The sequence below is a fragment of the Dermacentor variabilis genome, chromosome 1 (assembly GCF_050947875.1).
Source record: "Dermacentor variabilis isolate Ectoservices chromosome 1, ASM5094787v1, whole genome shotgun sequence".
NCBI lineage: Eukaryota > Metazoa > Arthropoda > Arachnida > Ixodida > Ixodidae > Dermacentor > Dermacentor variabilis.
Window position 1 is genome coordinate 289,735,443 of NC_134568.1, and position 24,437 is coordinate 289,759,879.

At 42.1% G+C, this 24,437-nt stretch overlaps 1 protein-coding gene across 4 annotated transcripts in view; it reads right to left on the reverse strand.

Annotated features, from left to right (window-relative positions):
• Positions 1 to 23,507, reverse strand: part of LOC142567078 (spermatogenesis-associated serine-rich protein 2-like) — a 61,488-nt gene extending 37,981 nt beyond the window's left edge. Inside the window, exons 1-9 of one of the 4 annotated variants that reach the window (XM_075677817.1) lie at positions 23,395 to 23,507; positions 19,480 to 19,559; positions 19,017 to 19,125; positions 16,856 to 16,908; positions 15,379 to 15,553; positions 13,567 to 13,720; positions 12,917 to 12,945; positions 6,591 to 6,720; positions 1,010 to 1,068 (exon numbers count right to left, since the gene is read on the reverse strand). In XM_075677817.1, the coding sequence (XP_075533932.1) occupies positions 1,010 to 1,068; positions 6,591 to 6,720; positions 12,917 to 12,945; positions 13,567 to 13,720; positions 15,379 to 15,553; positions 16,856 to 16,908; positions 19,017 to 19,125; positions 19,480 to 19,559; positions 23,395 to 23,413 (808 nt within the window). In that variant the 5' untranslated portion in view covers positions 23,414 to 23,507. Of the gene's footprint in view, positions 1 to 1,009; positions 1,069 to 6,590; positions 6,721 to 12,916; positions 13,045 to 13,566; positions 13,721 to 15,378; positions 15,554 to 16,855; positions 16,909 to 19,016; positions 19,126 to 19,479; positions 19,560 to 23,394 lie in introns of all 4 variants that reach the window. The other 3 variants (XM_075677816.1, XM_075677815.1, XM_075677814.1) reach the window with 3 other exon arrangements.
• Between the last annotated feature and the right edge of the window lie 930 nt (positions 23,508 to 24,437).

Here is a 24,437-nt window from a genome sequence, read left to right on the forward strand (position 1 = left end):
TTTTGGTATCTTGGCCATTACCTCACCAGCATTGCTGCCATTTAAATCTGTTGAGGAACATACTGTCATAAACTTTAGTGTCCTTCGCCATTATGTTCCCTGCAAAGCTGTGGCCCTGTGCTGTCCTTTGTCCATGTGCGGCTCTCGTACAAGGCAATGCAACAAGAATAACCGATAGTACTTTACATGCCAGAGTTATGTTGGGGCTAGGGGTGTTGCCAATAGTGGAGGGCTACAGACTATACATTGAATGCCTCAGTTTCTTCAATATGCACCTAAGCCTAAGCACAAGTGTGTTTGCATTCAGACCCATTAAACCACAGCCACAACAGCACTGTCATAGTTGCTGAGCCACTGCAGCATTTCCTACTGTTTGCTGGCTTGTACCTTGTCTATATGTGTATTAACTGATCACCGATAATGCATACCACATTTTAGGTAAGATTTGCAAGATTTGCCTGAGCAGTGAGGGCCAGTAACTGTTTATACTCCTGTAACTTTCAATAATGTTGAGCATAACCCGAGCTAAATCAGAACACACAGGAGAGCCCATCTAGAAGTACACACAATGGGCCTTTTGTGTTGTGTATTTTCAAGGACACTGCTTCTAATACATTGCAATAAAAGTGATGCCCACTGAAATTGAGTCTCTGTGCTGGCCATTTTGCTGGGCCACATTAATATACCAGGCATGCTGCTACATTTTAACTAGATCTCATACATTGTTATCACCTCGTTAGCCCCCAACCACATAAAGATCTGCCTTTATTCCAAGGGCACATGCATCCAAAAATCAGAAGTGTGATGTTTGAGTGTTTTGAGTACTAATTACAAGCAGCAACATCCCAAAGCACACGTGGAAAGCATACAAGCAGTAAAATGCTTGTTGAATTCACTGTTTTCGGCAAGAAATTTGCGGGAAGTTTCAAACCACGATGGGACAGCAAAGAAATTTGAAAAATGTTATGTCTGTGCAAAAAAGAAAAAAATAAGACTCCAAAGTACTTACGAGCATCAGTTCTCACTTTTTCCATTTCCTCTTCTAACTGAGCTTGACGGTCATTCAAGCTGCACAACATTTGCAACAAGAAACATCAGCATTTGCTACCTAAAGGCCCTAAAAATAATTCACCTTTATAATAGAGCAAAATGTATAAGTTAAGTGTGCATTACTGGCTCTTGTGATAAACACAAGCTAAATTTGTCGTTTGGCATTTGTGTCTCACTTTGTCCTCATCTGTTTAGCGCCGTAACCTTTTTTTTTTTATGACATAACAATGTGTGTGATTTTTTTCCATGAACATAGCTTCTTAGAACATGACCACGACTAGCCTAGATGTTAGTATTATTCTAATGAGTTCTCCAGAAAAAGAAAGCCCTTAAGGGTCTGTTGAAACCAATAAAAACACACAAGATGAATGTCATCGATAAATAGGGTCTTCTTGCCACTGGCACAAATACGTGAAGGAATAAGTTGCCACATCTGACACTACTCCACTGGTGAAATTATGACAACTGCTGCATTTGGTTACGTCAGGGCACAGTAGAACATTCTTGCATCCATTTAGCACTGACTGTTATGCACAAAATAATAAGTTCACCACATAGCGAACTATATTGATACATGCATATTGCGTGTTTCTTGTGGCCGATGCACGCGGGTGCCCCGACGAAGACGACAAACGCTCTCTGGCTCTCGAGCTGTCAGCTGAACTGGCCAGCGCTGCAGTTATCCTTGGTAAATATACTTTGTAAATAGTCGCCAGTTCTTAATCCTTCTTTCGCGTAACATTTTGGTAACACAAAAGAAATGAGAGAAATGCTTACAGCTATGACAATACATACAATCAATAATCATGTTTTTAGTTTATTATTATTATTATTTATTTATTTATTTATTTATTATTTATTATCAAACCCTAGCTTCAACCAAGAAAGACCCCACTCCTTGGAATAAACCCTCTCAGTAGTTATTAGGTTTTTCCTGTCTTAATGCTAGCTTCTCAATAGTGTTGCAAAAATATCTGAGGAATCTATCCATCATTCAACACAAGTGCAATCAGCATCATTTGTACAGCATCTTCATAGCCTCTAACCATGGCAGAGTTCACAGCTTCCCAATGCAAAGCAGTAAAAAAATGTTATACGTACGATATTCTTGCCATGTGGTTTGACAAGGTATGTCTCACTTAAGTTTATTACATATTGCTGATTGATACCCCTGTCCAACAGGCAAATTTAGAGCCACTTTGAGTGAGTGCACTTTGCCGCTAGTGTCATTTGCAGAGTGTCCCATGGAAATTTTAGTGACACTCTTAAATAGAGCGCACGCGACAAAGAGTGCATTCATCAAACTCACTTCACTGCGTGAAAGTGTTTAGCCTCAAGAGCAGTGCTTCAAACATAAATACAGGAATACTCAATGTTAGGTCGACACCATGTCTGAAACCCCTTTTCTTTTTTCGAACCTAAAATGTTATAAGCATCTCCGTGCCATTTGCGATGGAAACCACCAATGAAAACTGCACATGCTTTGCCACTCTCAGCTCTTCATTTCCAAATGCACTGCATGCCGCGCAGGTGTGTAGTGGAATGCTGTCTTGTATTGACTTGTGATAACTGATCATTTTGTTATTTTGGAAATACAGTCGACTATCGTTACAATGGACCTTGATAGACAAAAAAAACTTCAATTTTATCCAAAGTCTGTAATATCTGAGACACCTCACTTCATAAACTTTAGTCGCGATGTCTAATAGATTTATTGCAAAGAGTGAGTGACGAACGTCGAAAGTAAGAAGAAAAAAAGTGCAGGTTCGCCTGAAAGGCGAAGCATTGATTGCGATAGCAAATTAAGCGAAATACCGCAGCAGTAGCGTGAAAATCTCTCACTTCAACGTGAACTAAACGTCGAAAGCATAGCGCATAAGAAGCTACGGGCACTGGACGCACTATATCCACATCGCAGATCGCTTTGAAGATGAGGCCCGTGCGGGCACACCCTTTGTTCACATCGCAGATCGCTTTCAAGATATGACACCTGCGCAGGCACGTACTTTGTCCAAATCGCAAATCATTTTCAAGATACGGCGCCCGTGTGGGCAAGCACTCGCAAGTCAGTTGTCAGCCCGTGTCGACATGGCAAAAGTGTGTTTTATACGCCCGATTTTGAAAAAAAATTGCCACTAATTTCGTCCACTGTAGCAGATAGTCCGTTGTAGCGCAGTCCTTTAAAAGCAAACTTCTTTGCATTAATAAAATGGGTAGAACAAACCAATGCTGAAATATGGTCCATTATATCCGAAAGTGTGTTGTATGCGCCAAGTTTGGTCATGCTTCCGTGCAACCGTGCTTCAGAACTTCGGATGCACCCTCCTTTTACAGTAACTGGGTTTGAAGTGTTCGTTTTAAAGTACAGCGCTTTTGAAAATGTTCATTATATCTGGACGCAGTTTCAATAGGCAGGGTCGGAAAATCGTAAATGCTGTGAAATGTGGTCATTCTAACCGACAGGTCGTTACATCTGGGATTGTTATAAGTGGGTTCGACTATAATGCCTCGAATAACAAATATACAATGTGCCAGATGATTTACCCATCGACACTGCCATCAGTTCCATATGACTTTCCTTTCCTGTATACAGTCAAACCTCAATATAATGAAGTTGTACTAGCGAAAAACTTTGTTAAATCATGAATGTTGTTAATTCTAGGTTTTAAAGTTTGAGCCGTAAAAACAGCGTGAATTCCCAAAGCATTCCTGGTGATTAGTATCTTGTCAGCAAGCACTTATAAACAAATTGCAAGAAGGTCGGGCCATAACAGTGCAGCTCTGAGCACCAGAATATGCAGTGCAGATAGTGCTGACAACAATGCATAGACATGGCTCACAGCATCCAAGATCTGCGCGAGTTGCATCGCACAGCGCCGTAAATTTTGGGCACAACGGCTGACTATGCCTAGTGCACACAGCCATCATCAGATGCCACCCACAAATGGGTGTAATGATGGCATCCACGAGACTACACAAGGTAAAGTTCATCATTTTATCGGTGTCGGGCATGCTCAGGAAAACATGAAAGGTCTCATTCGACCACGTACTTGCTGTCACAATGAGAGTGAACGCTTCACACTGTGTCTCAAAAACTTGATTATGCGACCACACACACCAGACGTGTGCAGCGCAATGCGTATCAAAGCACCAACCATCTCAGCTCGCCCTTTGCACTTGCTGCAGATTACTTCCACGATACGGCATGTGGCAGTGTAAGGAGGAGACACGCGATGGGAGATAGGGCAGATAGGCACACCTTCCCCTCTTGCTAAATTTGCCCTTTTGACAGGGATATCAGATTGAAACGTTTAGTGAAATTTGGTGCAGAATGTACTTGCAGGTGAATCTGTTCGTCACTCACTTCACTGCATCAAAATGTATACCCTCGATAGCAGTGCTTGTAAAATAAAAGGCTAAATGCGGGGTCAACCCTAATTATGAAAACTTTGTTGGGTGTGTGTTTTCAAATGTCGTAATCATCCCTGTTCATAGAACTGCCATTCTTCTGACGACAAACGGTATCTTGTTTTTCAAGTGCTAATGCTTCACCAATTTCTGCACTTCCAAATGAGCAAAATATCCCTTGGGTGTTGCATGCAATGCTATCTTGTCTTCGCTTGTGACGATTGATTGCGTTAACATTATTTTGTAGATATTGTCTAGAATAACAAGTATATAATGTGCCAGCCGATTTACTTATCGACACTGCCATCAATTTGAAATGACATTTAGATGACACATTCTTTTCCTGTATAGCAGCGAACTACTAAAGTGACAATCACTGTGCACTTGGAGAGAGTCACTAAATCTGCCTGTATTTTTTTTTTGTGGTGCAGAACTAGTCATATTCACGAAGTTTAAAGTTGTGGTACATAATTAGCACATTACACAATGTGATACATTAAGCAATGAAAGAATACTTTACAATGCTCACAGGCTGCATTCGCACAGCACGGCAACAGGTTTATTTGCTTCGCCTACAATTCCTTATGCCAGAACAAGATACAGTAAAACCTCGTTAAACCGTACCCGCTTAAACAGCAGTTTCGTTTTAAAATTAGTAAAGTCAAATCCCCGTCTCAGCGGCCATTGAACATAATGTGTTTTGTATCCGCATAAACCGTACCAGCTTATTGCGTACGCATCAGTTAAAACGTAGCGTTTCCCCTTTTCGTCGCACAAACACGGCAGTGCGTCGTCTCCATCGGGCGGCCCGGCAGAACAACAAGCCTCAGAGATCGGAACAACGGCCTCCAAGCGCCCTGTGCGTTTGCGTGTGGAGCCACATCAACATCATTTCAGCGCCGTGCCAGAGAGCGTTGTGGCGTGGTGCAAGTGAGGACTCGCGTCATGCCGAAGCTCGGATAAAAAAGACGCTGGGTGCTCAGCATAGAAGAAAAATTAGACATCGTTCTTGCTGTCGAACGTGACACGAAGAAGTCGGCGCTGGCACGCGACAGGGATCTGTTGTTGACTACAGTGTGTGGCATTTGTAATGCGAAGAAGCTGCTGTGACCGCGAAGAGATGTCGGCTACAAGGTTCGACTTTTCGCCATCGTTGCTTTTGTTGTTGCCGAAGTGCCGACTAGCGACAGTGATGAGGATGACACGGAAAGCGACAGCACGGGCGATTCAGGCCTGACAGTGGCAGAAGCTGCGCATTACGTCAGCTTCATGAGTGCAATCATCGCGATGAGAACAGCACCCGGCAATGAAAAAGGCACCCCGAGACTTCTGCAGCACTAGCACGCGCATGCACGGAGAATACATAACGCCAACGAGGAATCTGCCGTGCGAGTGTTTGCCGAGAAGAGGGGCTGGCTAAAAAGCTCGTACGCAGCTTCAGTAAGTTTGAGGCTGCCGTCGTCGTGCAAGGCCGCCACAGCATAAAATGAAAAGACTTTTGTTGCGCGAAGTGAATAAATACTGCATGTTTTTTCCCCCTTTCATTGCACTCTCTCCGTGTTCCGTTTTCGACAGGTAAGTGGGCGATCTCATGCTATTTCGTTTAAACAGTACTACCATTTAGTACATACTTTTTCCAAGCTCTGGCCAACTACGATTTAAAGAGGTTTCACTGTATGGCACTTTACCATTAACTTTTAAAAATCTGCACGGTGGCATCTGCCATAACATCATTACTTCTACATGAGTGCAGGCTTAATGAAACCAGAGTTGACATGGCCCCTGAACTTGTGGGAGGGGTAGTGAAGACATTCTTTAGAGATGACCAGGCTTGTTTTGTATAAGCACAACATTCATACCAAAATAGCAAGAACAAATTCAAGCAATGCATGGGAAAAAAAAAATAAAAAGAAAACTCACTGATTTGTGGAAATTAATCGACACCGAATTCAACTGAGTGTTTTTGAGGCTCTTCAGACTTCTGTGCTTGAACAAAGCATGCAAGAAGTATGAATTCCCACAAGCAAGCTGATAGGCATCCACTACGATTGAGGTTGAAGTGGATCAAGAAGACATTGCATAACACTCATGTAGAAATATGCAGAGGGGTATAATCAAAACTAGAAGCTTACGCTTTTTGTACTTCCAAGAAAGCAACTTTGATTGCTTTTTCAGCTTTTGTGAGTTGCTCTTCCAAAAGAACTTGCACCCTCTGAAGTGCTACTGTCTGGCGAGAAAGATCCTTTAATGATTTCTCAAGGCCTGCAATAAAGAACGTAGGCAATGGCCCTAGAGTTAGATTCCCGACCCATTCCTGAATACCCAAGAGAAGCACAAGCTCAAAAGCGTCCTACCGAGTCCATCCTGGATGGCTTGTGGCAAAAGCAAAGAAAGCAGCAATTAACCAACAATATGCAACAAAGCACACATAAAAGAAGGCATTTGTTTTTTTGAGCATGTATGTAAACAAATGGTATGGTTGTTTTGCAGTTCAAGGAAAGCAGTTTCAACTTTGTGAAAACCTGCTTTCATATGAGCAGGAAAAATCACAGGAGAAAGTCTCGACCAGGATCGGAACTACAGGAGTTTCACAAAGCAATTATTTGTCTCAGAGCTCCTACAGATTCAGATGACTTTAAAATCAGTAATTAATACAAAAAGAACCCTCAAATGAACTATGTGAACTATGTCCAGTGCACATAAAGGGCTGATTAGCAAGCAAGTGCCCACTACAAAGAGCTTTTTTTTCTTCGCAGAACTCCGACGAATGCCAAGAGGACAGCTCACGTTTTCGACATTCCAATGAGAATCATTACGATGTTGTCATGATTGACAATGTGTGATCCTGATCATTTAGCAAGGTGCCAGCTGAAGAGCTCTGTCAATGCTCTGCTGCCCTTGAAACTGCAGGAAATTTACACAGGCATTTTTGTCGCCTTTTTCAGACGCCAGACAAGAGTTCATTGCTGCAGATTGTGCAAATGGAATTGGTAAGGAAAAAGTAAAGAGCTAAATATAACCTACGCAACTCTTAGAGCTCTGTCAGGTGCCAGTGATTGCTTTTCTGCACCGACTATCATTTTTACACAATAAAACGAGCACTTTTAATATCCGTCAGGCAAGTGCATAACAAGCCTAAGCATCCAATGAATCGATGCATTCTTACACTGCTATAACTGAAAAGGCATATTGACTCACCAAGTTGACAATATGTAACAAGGAGGATCAGTACAATGCAATCCACTTTGCGCTTAGCAACGTAACACCATAGCCACTAAGCAGCCACGGTGGGTTTCAATCCAATTATAACAATGACGAAAAAGCAGTAAAATCTGTTGTAACCATATATCATTACAGCCATGCTGTTTATACACACTTTCAGTATATATGTAGCAAGCAATGCCCATCATTATTACCAATTTTACAAGTGGTAGCATCACGAGTGCATTGATTATCAGAGCTACATCACATATCTATTCATAGTTTAGAAGTACACAAACAATTTAGCAGCCCCTTGAAAGAAAATATTAATTCTTTCTAAAAACAGTTAACACTCATCAGCTCATGAACCATTTATGCAAAGCATTCACCTGTAGATGAATGTTATGTTGCAAGGTATGGAAAAGGAGGAGAGAAAGCTGGACAACTTGTTCAGCATTCATGGGAGATGAGGACAGCATGAACCGCACATCACAGAAAAAAGGAAAAGACGAGCATTGACAACTACTTGTTTCTACTGTGGTCGCACTACATAAGAAAGCATCTAAAATTCACTGAGCACTGCACACACCATCATAAAATAATGTGGGGCACCTGAGTGGCAGCTGAAATGACACACACTGCACCTAGTAGAGGAGAGCTTTAGCTGTCGAGACAGATGTACTATGTGCACATCCTGTTGTGCTTGCAGCTATGCTTATATTCTCTCTTCCGCTAAACAAGTCAGTGATATCTCAGGCTAATACAGGATGCCACTCTTCCAGCTGCCATGCCACATGTGCATTTCAGTGGTGGACAAGGGATGAGAAAAGCTGTGAAATCTTGTGACAAGTCTAAGGTATTGCTGACATATTCAAAACAAGCATGAAAAAATGCATGGCTATAGACAGAAGTATCCATATGCAATAACACGGGTCTAAACAGCAAAAGTGCTCTAACAGAAAGCGAGTATGATACAGTCGACTTCAGTTAATTCAATCTTGACATGACCAATGAAACTGATCTAAAGCAGGTCAATTAAGAATAGAGACAGAAGAAATGTCCAAATACACCGCTGAATAATTTCACAGCACTTACCCGATTCTAGTACACCTTAACTATAATAGTCACAAAAGGGCGCATAATCAAAGCACGTGCCACATATCACCCAAGTCGGCAATGCAGCACGTCGGCCCGCAGCAGCTTCGACAGAGGGGGAGAGCACATATGCCACAGACAACTGATGCGATCAACGAAGACTAGAAGCTTCGACAAAGGTTACGATCTTGAGAAAGAGAGGAGAGAGAGGGCTTGCGCCAAAGCACCCTCTTAGACCTCGACACAAGGCGAGCAGAGCGAAAGGAGGAGACGGCCCGAGCGTGCGCCAACAGGTGAGTCACCACCCTCCTCGATGTTTCAGTGGCCACGGCGGAAAATGCAAGTCTAGAAGACTCCCAAGCTTTGTTCATGCTATGGGAGCACGACTCTGTCACAAAGTTCGAGACACACCGGCAAAGGCGATAAAAACACCGTGCTGGAATCAGTGAGAGATCAGACCGCGCCGGTGAAGAGACATGACGTGTAGACCAACAATCTGCAGAAGAAGGGGATTCCTTGACAAGCTAGCCGATGAGTTCCTCGGGCATCTGCATTTCCGGAAGAAATCCCTTCTTTAGGGTGTCTACTAAGTTGACATTTCCAAATTCCCTGAGTTTTCCATGTTTTCTCTGAGCACCTTTGCAGAATTCCCTGAATGAGCCATAACTTTGTTTTATGTCAAGACAGGTTGACACCATGTTGCCCGACGCTGTCACTCTCTAGTAGGCATGTTGAAACAAAAAAATGACTTAATCCAGTTTGAATAGTGAAGAGTAATATCTCCTTACTATCTTACTTAAAAAGAAAACAGAAGGAAGGTGTTAGTAAAATGCACAGCGAAAAAAATGGTAAAACCCATTGCAAATTGAGTCGAACATTTTCAAATATGAATGAAAAGGAGATGCATACATAAGTAAATATTTTTGAATATGAGCTATTTCTATCCACTGATAGCAAGCTCATCGGTATGAGGCCTAAAATTTGTCACATCTAAGATTCTCTCTCAGCAGCTGGTAAGTCGACCTCAACTGTCCCGACACATTCTCAGCCCATACACAACATCTCAGTGTTGGGTTTCACTGCTTTAGAGAGTTTATTTGGTTTGGATGAGGGACGCCTGCATCTTCGCGTCAGCCAACATTTTGTTTTCTGAGCTCAAGCTCCTTCAAAAAGGTGGCGGCATGCTTCCTTTCCTGTTAATTTCTCAGTGCGTCGGTTCTTTTCATTCTCATCCTCCTCCTGCCAGGCGTTCATCACCCCATGGATCATTTGAAGCATCCTCTTGGTCAGTTGTACAGTCAACGTCCGAATTTTCGGACTCCCTAGGGGCCGCGAAAACATCCGAAAAATCGGGGCAGTCCGAAAAAGATGAATGCATGTCTTTGACTGCCCTTAAGGGCGAAAATTGCCACACGCACGCCCGAAAAAGCTCTTAAGGCCTGCCAGTACACTTATAAGGCATATCGGTGCTCATACTGTGAAAGAAGACAGAGGTGCACGCGTGTATACTTAAGGAATACGTACTGTATTCCGTGACAATTGCCCCTTCCCACGCTTGTTATGCTTCACCGGGTAACACTGCTGTACTGAGTCGAAGCTAACGTTCGGAGACTGGCATTATGCAACGCGCTGTGCTCTGCGAACTTCGAAGCCAATCGCGAGGACTACAAAGGTGGAGTCGGTGCCATTGCTGACAGCGGCGAATTCTTTCAATGAAAAAGACGGCATCGCACGTCAAGAAGCTTAATAGCGAACGTAAAAGCAGCTAGGCCTAACGTTGCAGCTGTGGTGGCTACGGCTGCGAGCAGATCTGCGTGCGAGAGTGCTGGTTCGAGGCGGCAAGATAATCAAAATGGCGGCGGTGGTGGCTTTGATTAATGCCATTTCAGACCTGCATTCAGGGCAATATACATTGACTACATGGAGTATGTGGTGGTGCCGCAAAGCCGTGCGAATTATCGGGCATGTCTGAAAAATCGGGCGTCTGGAAAATTGGTCGTTAACCGCTCTGGCAATACCTTGTGCCGATGACATGGCATCAATGCCGATTCGTTGCAATTCCTCTGTTACGAGAGCCCAGCATTAACACGACTTTCGTTCCCTTTCAATAAAGTTAGAGCTCATTTTCCCTGATAGAAGCACAAATTCCCCGAGTTTTCCCTGAGTATTTCCAGACTATTCAAATTCCCTGAGAATTCCCGGTTTTCGCGGTTTTCCCAGTTGGCAGACACCGTGCTTCTTAGAGATTTGCCTCAATTTATGTTGAGGATGTCTGGCTCAAGACCAGCACAGATGAATACAAGTGGACACTTGATATGCCTATTCAAGTTTAAGTGCTTGTCCTTCATTATTTTCCAGAGTTTTGCTAACACCCATCTGCATTGCACTGTGATGTGCCTAGCTGAAGTCTGCATGTGTAACCGCCTTATTTGAAGAATACATTTTGTTGAGTTTTGACAACTCTGGGCTTTGGCTCGGTCTTTGGACCACAACCGGCGTTCGCTGGTGCACCAGAAGGCCTCTTATTAATTGTCCGTGCTCTTGTGCAGTTATTTTTGGAAGCTGATAACTCGACTTTGAAATTTGGCCCGGCGTTGGCGCCTCATTCACGGGGTGTGTGACACATACACACTCAGTTTTTATGGGTTCATAGGAGAAAGCAATGTGCACCCAAATATAATGTGCACCTGATTTTATATATATAGTCTATACTCCTTGATTACGTGATGCCTCTATGACTGCTGGTATCTCTACTGAATCAAGTGCCTCTTCGTAATCTATGAAATCTATACAGAGAGGCTGATTGTACTCTGCGGATTTCTCGATTACCTGATTGATGACATGGATGTGATCCATTGTAGAGTATCCCTTCCTAAACCTGCCTGTTCCCTTGGTTGACGAAAGTCCAGTGTTGCCCTTATTCTATTGAAGATTATCTTGGTGAATATTTTATATAATACTGGGAGTAAGCTAATGGGCCTATAATTTTTCAATTCTTTAATCTCTCTCTTTTTGTGGACTAGTACAATGTTTTCATCCTTCCAGTTTTCTGGGACCCTTGCAGTCGACAGATACTTCGTATAGGGAGCCGCCAGTTTTCCAAGCATTATGACTCCTCCATCTTTGGTTAAATCGATTGTTATTTCATCTTCTCCTGTCGCTCTTTGCATACTTTTGCCATAACAGTATAACTCATGTTTAGTAGAAGGGGATGTTTCCATCATCTCTCTCTACAGTAATCCAGACAGACAATCAGAAGAACCAATTTTTATAATCAAAAGGTTCAAAAGTAAGAAAATGTTCCCGTGTCATTATCACTAGTGCACATGGGGGGGGGGGGGAGGAAGCAGAGACATTGTATGCACAGCTTTGCATTTTTACAAGGCAGTCTTTGCTTTGTTTTGAGCATGACACTTAGGATGTGTTGTCTGTGGAAGCAGGGCAGAGCAAATAAATAAATAAATAAATAAATAAATAAATCAGTAATCCACACACTTGCCAAATGTCTCATAATAATAAGATGGTCAGAAAGAGACACCAGTCATGTGGTAATAGCTACAGCAAATACTGATGCACATGCTAGATTAAGTTGCTATAATGCGAATGTCAAAAAGCAACAATAAACACACAAGTGTTAATAAACATACAGGTGGTCTGGAATGCACAAGACTTCTGTGGTGTACAATTAATGGCGCTGTCTTGCAGTGCTATGTCAGGCAAACATGTTAACACAAGGCCAGTATTCTCTAGAGGCCTTATAGACACACCTGCCACACACAGCTTTAACTGCAGTTGCACGTCCCGAGTTGGAAAAGAGTGAACTGACGTACTGTCCAACCATAGAGAAATACACACAAATGTGGACATTACATATTGCTAAGTATGTGCTTCTTTCTGCTGCTTTTCTCACAATTATAGTATGTGTGCAGTGCTCAGCAAGTTTGAACTTGGGCAAAAGCAAATACATTCAGATTCTGTCGGGAGTTAATTTGAGTAGGCTGAGGCATTACTCCCGCCTTTTCCATTTCTTTTTTCTTTGTTAATATCAGTCTGAAACATATTCAAACACCAGAAATGTAACAAATGATGTTGAATTATTGATGCACATTGTGGAACCTCAGCCTACTGCATCATGAATGCCAGTAATATTGGTTTTACTTACATGTTTTCTTAGGAAGGGTGCTATTGCTGCTGCTGGAAGGAAGAGAACTTGCTTCATTACTCTCCGCGCATTTGATATCAGGGCTACTTTTAGAGCGCCCACTGCTATGTGAATGCATTGGTCTGCTGCTGAAAAAAAACCGCGCAAAAATCCTGAAGCTGCTGTTTTCAAATATGTCTGCAATCATCAAATGCATAAACCAAAAGTGAATGCATGAATTAAGGGAAAATGAGACATCCACCTCCATTACACACACTCCATTACGTGGATGTCTCATTTTTCCTTAATTCATTACTTCTCTACACCTTGCGGGTTTTTGCAGAACGATTACGTCAAAAGTGAATGCACTGCAAATAGACCTAATGTACTCAAAGAAAAATAAAGAAGAAAACGCATTTAAGGACTTGATAGACCCAGCATGTAATTTGTCAAATAAATCTATTATACACAAGAGTTCCTGCAACTATGTGGCACACATACTGTTACAGCATTTTTCTAAACCAATGCCTTCTCAGACTCCTCAACCTAATCTGATAATTACAGGTTTCTAAAGCCGAACAAACTGCACGAAAATTCGGACCTAAAACTTATACGAACTAAGAAAACAATCTTCTGCAAACAAAAACGAGGGACACCAGCAGCAAACACACCTGTTTTTGTTTTCAAACTCTGCGAATTCCTCTGGTTTATCGTCATCTTCCTGCGAGGGCTCCTCAGGAGGTGGGTCATCACCCCAGCCATAGGACACCACGGGATACTTTTCAAGTTCACTACCATTCTGCTTGTAAGAGCTCACGGGTGCATCTGGAATAAAGGAAATGTAATAATCAGGGTTTGTATGGAACAACTGACAAAAAATTCAAGAACAAGTTAAAGATGCTGAAGGCCAAAATTCAAGGAGGGGGAAACTGAATAGTCAAATCTTCCTCTCAGCTGCAATTTCACAGCTATGCAGCTGTTGAGTTGGACAGACACTCCATACTCTTTCGGTCGTTTTTCTCATTGTAATGATGTCAATCACCTTCTGGCATGATGATTATTAATGTCCGAGTCCGGCCAAAGATATTTGTCATGTTAAAGCCAAATGGCTGAAACACCCTTTTTACCTGGCATTTCTAGAGACTAGGGCTCGAAAATGGAGTTGTGATAGCTGCGATATGAACCAACTAGCAAAACAACAAAATGGTGGCACGGTTTGGTTGCTTGATCAGACTTTGTCTAGCTCGACGACTGCAACAGCTATTTAAACAAGCCTGTTGTTGGTGGTTACAGATATGCCACATTGCAATCGTTTAGCAACACTCTCAAAAGAAGATATCTAGGATTGTTTTCCAATAAAGAGTGTCCATGGCTCAGTGCTATACGAAGCTCAGTATTTTCAGTGTTCAAGAGTTGCCCCAACAACAGTTTATTTGAGGAGTACATTTGATCTCAAGGAGTTTTTAAGAGACATCGAATATATTCTTCCAAATTAAAAGGTTTTCAAAGATTTCAAGCAGTCATACAAACCATGAGTATGCCACCATTTCATGCACTAAAAGGAAGTTAAGCACAAAATCCAGTACTAACTTGTCCATTTATGCAACAACAACCATGTATTAGAAGCACCTTCAATATCTGTTCTGTGCTGTACAGAACCTGTTACTTTTTACGAAGCTCTAAAAAAGTGCTCCAAGTTTGTAAAGCTAACAAAGTTAGCCCACTAAAGGAAGAGTGAATTTTTAAAATCTTAGGTAAACAATTGTCAAAAGTGCATTTTAAGTCTAGAACATTACTGACGAATCAAGCTCGCAGCGTTAGTGGCCATCTCATCCAAGTACAGGCTAACTAGCATACCTTGACTGGGTTGTATTACTAAAAACTAATGAACAAAGAGACCTTAGAATCAAAGCCTTGTACATCTGCAAAGAATATAGAACAATGAAAGAAATGAAAACACATGCAGACTACTTTGACAGTGCACTTGATAACAATAACACACTATTCCTATTAAGCTGTTACCTTGAACAAAGTATCATTGTCAGACAATGCAGCAAGTAATAATTCACCACTTTCTCTTTTAATATACCGAGATGAACCCTTATTATAGATCGTTGATGACCGATGGACATAAATATATGCTCCATGGAGAGCCGTTATATTTTTCTAACAATGAGCTAGAATGGAGTCTCCTGGCTACTCATGAATTCCCCTCCACCCTCTAAGTTTTTAGGTCAACAATCCATTTTCGATGAGGAATTAACTTTACTACTTTATTAACATACTACTACTTCATTAGCTTAGGATCACGGCGCAACCAAACGAGTTCTGTGAAAATTGATAAGGTGTAGCATTCATAAAAGGGAAAGATGGTATCGACCTGAATGCCATCTTCCAGAAAATATTTGTATTTTATACAACCATTGCTACACTCAACAGAAGTTTCAGTTCATTAGAGCATGCAACCTCAGCTAGCTGCCTACCTGCAGGGGATGCAGAAGTAAGCTGTCCTTCCAGTTTCTCCTTGTCCTCCTCTAGTTTCCCCAAAGCCACGTCCTTACCATCGCCTCCAGCATTTGCCTCCTGGCTTTCCCCAACAGAGCTGGCAGCTGGTTCTTTCTTGGGCTTCTTCTTCCTCTTTCTGTTCTTGTTTGCCAGCTTGCAGAGAGAGAGAGAGAGAAATTCAATGTTTCAGTAGCTAGCACATGTCTACTTCTAAGATCTACACCCTACTAGACATACTCTGTATAAACATTTATTGTGCATTATACAATTTTAGCTTAATATGCGGGATGGAGCTCAATATTGATGCAGCTGAATTGCAGATACATCCAATTTAAAAGAAATTGCACAGCATTATATGACATAATGCTGATGTGCAGTGCCACTGAAAAATCCTTGTGCATCACTGATAATCTTCTGACTGCAACAGGTCGAGAGCATTACCAATACATAAATACCATGTGCAAGTGTCAGACTAGGAGGAACAAGAATGTTTGTGAATGGAAATTTTAGGAAGTTGCACTTGCTCCACTCATGCTGACCGTGCCAGTATCTGAAATCACCATATGTCAGTTTGAATACAAATCTCGGCTCACTGAAACGCACAATACATATGGCATGCAGATGCATGCACACATGTGTGCCTGCTTAAACACACTCACAAAGAAAAAGAACAATGCTTTCAGCTTCACTTTGCTCTGCTAAAAACAAAATGACAGCTGTGGTACTGCTGCCACACACAACTTGAAAAAGATATTAGTCATAGACATTTTTTCTGTTTCCATTCAGAGCCAGTGCAATAAGCCCTGGCCAATAGCAACCCCCCCCCCACCCCCCTTCATTTCTTTCTTAGAAGAGACCAAAGAAAGGGATGAGGCTAAAGGTAACATAGTGCATTACGGAAGCAAGAAAATGGGATGTCACCACACACCACATACAAGCTCAGCTTCAATTATTTGTATGAAGATTGTTGAAACTGAAAATTTGCATGAAAACTGCTGGAAGTAAATGGCTTCCAGCTGGATTAAAATGTTCTATCATATCTCGAAAGTGTCCGTTACTGCTAAAAAATGATCTAACTGGACAGAATTTCTGGTTCGATATTCTAGCTGGAACTCGAAATTGCACTGAAATTATGGCGTTATGAAAACAGTGTTCTAAAATCGAAAGAAAATGATTTTCACGATTTTGCATACTGCCCTGTACAGTGTTAAACCTAACTATACAGTCCATACAAGACTGTCCATTCAGATGTGCAGTCCATACAGACTGTATGGACTGTTCAGTCCATACAAGACTGAATTAAGTTAGTTTTTGCACCAATACATGAACATGATGCTTGAGAAAAAATATACATATAGCAGTCGCAATGTTAAATTTGGGACAGTACAAATCTTGGCAGGGCTTTCCAAACATTACACGTTGACAGACCACACAAAATCAACTTGAATTTATTACCTTGACTTTGTTTCCTGCGCAGTTCCACTCCCGCAAAGCCTCTTCAGGTCCATCTTGCAGAAAGATTCAAGATGTTAGTGCAATTTAATGTAAAATTATAAATATCTGTTTAATCTATACACTCGATGCAATGACAGGAATAAAGAATACTTCAACTGATTTGGCCTAGACTATTTCTGTGGCCTCTAGCATTTGCTTACTCATCTAGGCATTGTGTCAAGGTATCAGCTCACCCACTGCTAAAGTAGTGGTCAAAGTGCACTGCCAAATAAATGCAGCGTAAAATGTCAAGAATGCAGAATCTGTCATGCTCTGGTGTATGATTCTGATGCGTATGTGAGCACGACAGGACCTCGTGAGAAGTGTTGTGGCCATGAAAATGATGCCATGAATAAGCTGAGCAGACTTTGTAACAAGTGTGTGCAGCTTCTGCTGCGTAACACTGATGCTCTGTTGCTATCGGGCACCGCAGTGCTGCATCATCGGGAGAGCAACATGTGGATCCAGGGCAGCAAGAAGTTTGAGTGAAGAGTAACTACTGTTATTATACAGGGGAATGCCAAAAAACAAGAAAACTAGGAAAAGCCATAGACAAAGAAACAGGAAGGGTGCTGGATTAACAATTACTTTATCTTGTAGAAATGATGTTCCCCAAGACCAAACAAAGCATGCGTGACCACACTGTAAGTTGCTTTAAGGTAATCACCTTGACTGCACATGACAATGTTTGTTTATAAACTGAGGCCCTTTGCTCACTACACTTAAGTGATTTACAGGCCTGTAGTGCATGCTGCTTGGTCTTAGGGGATGTCATTTCTACGGAATAAAGCCAGCTGTTAGTGCAGCACCCTTCCTGCTCCTTTGTGTCTTCGTTATGGTTTTTCACGGTTTCCTACCTGCATGCTGGCATTTCCCTACATAACAGCACCACTGGTGGTGCTGTTCACTAAATCACAGGTGGTGCCATTAAATGGCTACCCAGTGCCTGCAGTCTGCTGTGATAGTGAAGCCATGCCCTACTCACATAGAGGTGGAAGTGCAAGCACAACATTGTCACAAATAGAAGCTTGTAATGAAGTAGCAACTATGCATTTCCATATAATGCCCATATAGATGTAATAACTGTTAACAATGCATCTATACTGACACGTGTACTTGTCTTTATCGGGCGACACGTTTCACCACCTAACAAATGTTATCGCACAGCGCAGGACGCGCCTGCATGTATCGGAAGTTTCTGGAATGTTATCGATGCTTCCATTCGCTGTCTGTGACCGAACCTTGTGTAACAATCTGATTGCATGAGTGCACGACGCGAACAATGTAGAACTTTGTGGAAGGCACGCAGGTCCCAGCGATTACTCTGCAACATTCGACGACTGATGTACAAAGGCCGATGCGCTTGACCCGCTCATCAGATGTTCAACGATCGCCGAGTGTATTCGCCGCTATCGTTCTTTGAGTGTAGGCTGCCTTTGAGGGCACAAGTTCGCCCAATAAAACGCTAGTTTCGTTAATCAAAGTTTTGCTGCCTTCTTCACCGTCACTACCGCGTGATGATATGCTGTTGACAGTTGTGAACTCTGTACGCATTCTTAACTCTCATATGCATGTGCCTTCATGGCCATTGTTCTTCCTCACTTTAGCCTCTTCAATGACCTAAGCAATTTCTCCCATTAAAGACAAGTTAATGGTAAGAAACAGAATAAAGCAGCATGTAATGTTTGCAATAGTTAAGAAGTATGCACTTTGCTGTTAATCATTCTCAGCTTTGTACAGCTTTAAACTGACTTAAAACACAATGTTGTCATGACTTGTTATTGGTGACTCCAGTGCTCATTTCTTTCTACACACTATGGCCATCGTTGAAGCCCACTTTAGTCACCTTAGATAGTCAGTGAAGTGCGCCAACCGGTGATTGCAAAAGGCCATTTGCCAGTCAATTACTGGTCAGGTACTACACTTTATCTGACTGCTAGGTTATGGTAATTTCAGAAGCACCAACTAAATTTACCAATTCACAAAACTTTTTTATGCACAACATAATCAAAAGTCATGCTGTGCATGATACGAAGTTTTCTTGACAAGTCTACACTGGCTTTCTTTTCAACGAGATCAGCCTATGATAGCAAGTAAAAACCTATATTGATGAGATACCTACTTTCTGATATTGCAGTAATAGTAGCATTGACATCATAGTCGTAAGTCCTCAGAGCCATGCATATCTGGTCCTTGCTCATGCTAGGCACCACCTCCCTGACTTTACTGAGCTGCAAGTGAAAAGATCCAGTCTTTAAACGACATTCCCTAAATTGTAGAACAAGTGCATACAAACTGTGCATTGCTGCATAGTGCAATGTGAATCAATGAGAGGTCAGTTCATTGGGTCATGCTGCACCATTTGCAAGCAATTAGTAAAATACCAAGGCACCTTCAGCGCTAACAGTCAGGATGGGCACCAGTCACCAGTCATAGCACCAGTCAAGGCAACCATCCACACAAAACAGGCAGAATACACTGTACGGCGCAGTGGCCTACATTTCATCTAAAGCATGCATCTGCTTATATAAATTTCCTATCGTTTAAAATCAGCAGTGGACATAACTACAATTAATTGCACTTGCCTTCTCTTTGAGGTCTTCGGGACCATGTTGTTCACCATCAGCCAGAGCAACATTGTTATGCGTGTCATAAATTGAGCGCACTGCAATTGCAGAGAAAAGCAAAAAAGCAATAAAGTGAAACTTACGCAGCTGCAGTCATCAAATTCCAAGGGGATGTGCCCACACAAGCAAAAATCTAACGTTAGACGACCATTTTCAACAAACAATGCAACATTTTCAAGGAACAACAAAGGTAGAGCAATATCATAAGAAGCCAACAAACACTGACACCAAGGACAACATAGGGGAAAATTACTTGTGCTAATAAATGAAGTAATGAAACGATAAATTAATGGAACTTAAAGTGGATGAAGAAACAACTTGCCGCAGGTGGGAACCGAACCCAGAACCTTCGCATTTCGCGTGCGATGCTCTACCAATTGAGCTACCGCGGCGCTGTTTTCCCATCCACTTTCTTGGGTAGTTTATAAACAAGACCCTCCTAACCCAAGGCTATGGCAAGTTCTTAGAAAGAGTTCGACCATACTCAAGTTGTTTCACTTTTCATATAAAGAAGTAATCTACACAAGCTGTCATTAACCAAGACAAGAGGTGTCAAAACATTTTTGAAGTTTCAAGCAGCTGTGACCACGAAGATTCTACAGCCGTGCAATGCACATCAGTGCCTAATGGCCTGCACAGAGACAAATTCACCGGCACATTTCTACTTCAAGGAGTAGACATGTTTGAAACTGCACCGCATATTTCTTGAATGTAAAAGGATGATGAGTAGCAAGTATGAAGGTTTCGGAAGCACTGGGAAAATATTTTGATACTAAACTGAAGTAAATTATATGAGCAGGCATTGACACAAATTCACAGTTCAGAAACAAGATCACAATGGGATGAATGTTAATGAGGGCAAGCACCGACTTCTGTGAAACTGCATCATCGATACTAAAGTTGGCCTCGAACTGCCAAACCTGGTGTCCACAACATTATCGTAATTTCATGATGCAGACCAAGATTTGCTGACATTGTGTAGCAATAAGAATAGGTATCATAACGTTGCTCATAAAAAAATTTTTAAATGTGCCTTGCATGTTTCTTCAAGCTACACTCGTGTGTGGCAGCCAGTGTGATTGCAGGAATGAAGTAAGCCACTGTTTTATGACATGACACATCCACCTAATGGGTACCAAAACCGAAACTGGTTAGTATAAACAAGTATTACAGTCAGTAAATTACTTAGCATACTCTGATGCTTCTCAGTATCTCTTTAGAGGGTTTAGAGGCATTGGATGTTCATTTAATGCAAAAAATGACAGCCACAGAGTGTCATGTTAGTACTCCTTTAAAGGAGTACTGACATGACATTCTTGACTATTCATTTCTTGCACTGAAATGCAGGTCCAGGACCTTCAGACTCTAGGAAATATAATGGCAAACCTCAAGGCAACTTTCATAATTTAATATAATAGCCATTCTAGAGCCAGTTTGGGTTTCATTTCCAGGGCGGTTACGGTGTCATGGTGCAGAAAATGGGGAAATGGAGGGAAGGCGCGAGATGGAAATTCAAGATGAGTAAAACAAGAACAAGGTGAAAGCGGGAGCCAACGTTTCGACAAGTGGACTTGTCGATGGTCACACGCGTGCAAGACATTGAAACTTTTTGTCGCTCGATCTGGCATGTTCAGCCATCTGCTATGCGTGTTACACAGGACCTTACAACGAGTGGCAGCATGGGAGGTGACTGAGCAAACCAGAAAGACTGCCAAACCTCACAATGTCCTGCTCCCATGCAACTACCTTCTGCGTCATGACATTGCGACACAGTAACCTCCTGGGAAACGAAACCAAAACAGGCTGTAGAAAAGCTATTATGTAACATTATTAAGGGTACTCTGAGGCTTGCAAGTATTTTTTTCTAGCGTTTAGAGGTGTAGCACCTTCATTTCATGCAAAAAAAAAAAGAAAGTAACATGTTAGTCCTCCTTTAAAGGACAAGGGCAAGTGCACGTAGTCACCGATTATATACAAAGCAACAAATTGCCCAACTTAGCTTTTCTCACCCTTTCAAATACTTGGAACCTCCGAAAATAAAATCTTGAAACTTCTAAGTTCTCTACGCACCCACTTAAAATCTGCAATCAAAGCACTACCTCCATAGTCAACAATAAGTAACAAACACAAAAAGCTTCATAAGTGATCATCTTCATTGCATTTAGTTCTCCATAACTGGGCATCGAGTATGTTCAGGTGTTCCATAATTTCATTAAAAAATAACACTTGCTGATCTGCAAATTTGAAAACTAAAGGTAATCCAGCACTCATTGAAGAGAAATCTTGAATGAGTGCTAGAAAAATAATTACAACAAAAATAATTTCCGAGTAATTCTTTTCATCATTCAGGCACTGGCTCAAGCAATAGTATGTTAAGTTGATTACCAGGGTTAGCTAGTCAGCAAAGAGAAACTCAAATGTCATTGTACTTCGTGCTCGAACCTGTTCATTCTATACGACAAACCTGCACGTTTTCTTTTTATATATAAAAAAAGAAGCTACAACACATTTTATCACCATTCAAGCAACTATATTACAATGCATACGCAGCTCTTTTCATTCACGTTTATGCTTTGTCCAAAAGCGCGCAAAAATACCGCCTTACTAAATTTCATTGCGCTGTGAGAACGCCCATCTATGCAGAATCCATGCTAAGCAACTAACCAGGCAATAGAAGAAAACATTTAAACAAGAAGAAAGAAAGGCACTGAACTAGCCCTGAACTAGAAAATGACAGAAGCTCACAGGTTATTATAACTAAACAATTTTCCATATATATAATGGGGGGGGGGGGACACAAATACATGCAGGCAATGCAACGTTCCCCGCGACGACAGCTTCGGCGCCCTGCGCAACTTATTTGGAGAACACCTTCATGTCAACACCAAGCATGAAGTGTAATATGCTCTCACAGAAGTTAAAATGCGCAGTGAGTGAAGAACCAAAAGACTCGACAGCAAGTTCGCTCATGCAGTTCACAATGACTTCCCCGCTTTTAAATGTTACATAAACGGACAGGCACTAGTGGATAAGGGACGCATCACACACACAGCAGGTACGCGGCTACGTGAACTAAATAATGCAGTGAATCTTTTTCTGCGTTTTCGCGCAACAAAGCAAATCCTAATTTTCCGTTAACACCTCCTCCGTTTCTAGCCTTCAGTTAAAATTCACGCGGCATGATCTCATACACAAACGTAAGGTTGCAGCTTTCCTCGGCTTTCTTGGCAAAGGGCGGTAAGCGGTCAACACCAAACCGATGCGCACGGCTATGTTAACCAAAGCGCGGAAAGCCGAGGATAAAGTGCAGAAACAGGTTGCTTAGACATCACTAAAACAAACAGTTCTAAATGATCGGCCGCCCAAAATACGATAATCGGGGTTGCAAACGCAGAAATCGCGCTAATTATTTTTATTGGTTACATCAAAAGAGTCAGAACTGCTACACTGGTGAAAGTAGACAACTGAAAGTTCCAGAGCAGTGCCAAGCGCACTCACCTTCTGTGATTGCTTCGTGTGATTGCTTCGCACATGAGGTCAACGCCCACACTACAACGTAAACTCCACGAAACCGAAACCTTGAAGTCAAACAACGCCAGGTTTATACGCTGCAACCCCACTAATGCACAGCGCGCAGAACCGCGGCCTACCTTCGCACATATCACCAGTGTGGCAAAAAAAAAGTGCACGAAATTTCCCTCGAAAAAACGTGGATCGAAGTTACTAGAATCCCTAGGCCTAGTCTTCACAATATCGGGATCAGAGTGGAATGCATGATCGAAACAGATTTTCAATTACGGAAACGGGACAGGCAATCAACGTTTCGATAACGAGCTGCAACAGCAATCTGTGATGACGGCTTCATCGACTTACCTCCTATTTTTCTCGCCATAACATGCAGAACGTTCCGCGATCGTGAACAGCGTTCCTGACAGATAGACGGAACCGGAAGAATGCGCCTGTCGCCAGTGGCCAGCCGCCTTGCGGAGACGAAGAAAATGAAACTGAAACCGTAGCGCCACTGTCCAGCGAGGCTGAACCAACGCACTTCAAAAAAAATAAAATAAAAATAAAATAAAAATAAAAATAATAATAAATAAATAAAAATTAATAAAATAAAAAGTAAGGAAAGCTTGCACTTCTTGAAGTTCATTTTGTCCCCGAACAATAATTGTCATCTGTCTTCATGCGATTCACTTTTTTTTATGTGCACCCTTTATCTTAATCATCGTCATCTGTTTTACCATAGAGGAAGAAAAAAATATAGGAGGGGGAATACCGCAACGCGATTGAAACCAAATTTGGTGGCCCAACACGTGATCGCACGTCAAAGCGCGCGGTTAATTTTAGTGTCCCTGCTGTGCAGGCCATAGAAGGAAGGAAAAAAACTTTATTTTTCAAAAAGAAAAGTAGGCGAGCGTGGTCGGGCCCTTATTTCAGGGCTCCACTGGCGCGAGCGGCTCGCTGGGCTTGGTCCAGGTCAGGTAGAGTGACCTAATCCAGGAGAGCTACTTGGCTCTCCTTTTCCTCGTCCGCAAGCCACGCTTCCCACTGCTTATCTAACACGAGTGGATGTGCATTTATGTATGGGCTAGTAAAATGTGATAGCCTTTCCAGACAGTCCAGTGTGGTATGTTGTAGTATGGGTTTGTTAGAACACCATGGACAGACGTCCAGAAATCTAGTTGGGTTTATTTTACTGAGTTGATGCAGGTTGGGGAAGCTGTTTGAATGCGTCGCCACTCCCTACTCTGATGTCTGTTAAGGGCCTTGTGCGGATGACCGTAGATTCTGCGTTCCTCGCGTTGTTGTAGAAGAATGTCACGAGTGCTTGGAAGAAGTCCCGCGCTAGGCTCGGCCGCAGCTCGGTTGTTCAATCCTAGAGCTATACGGTCTGCCGCAACGTATACCCTACC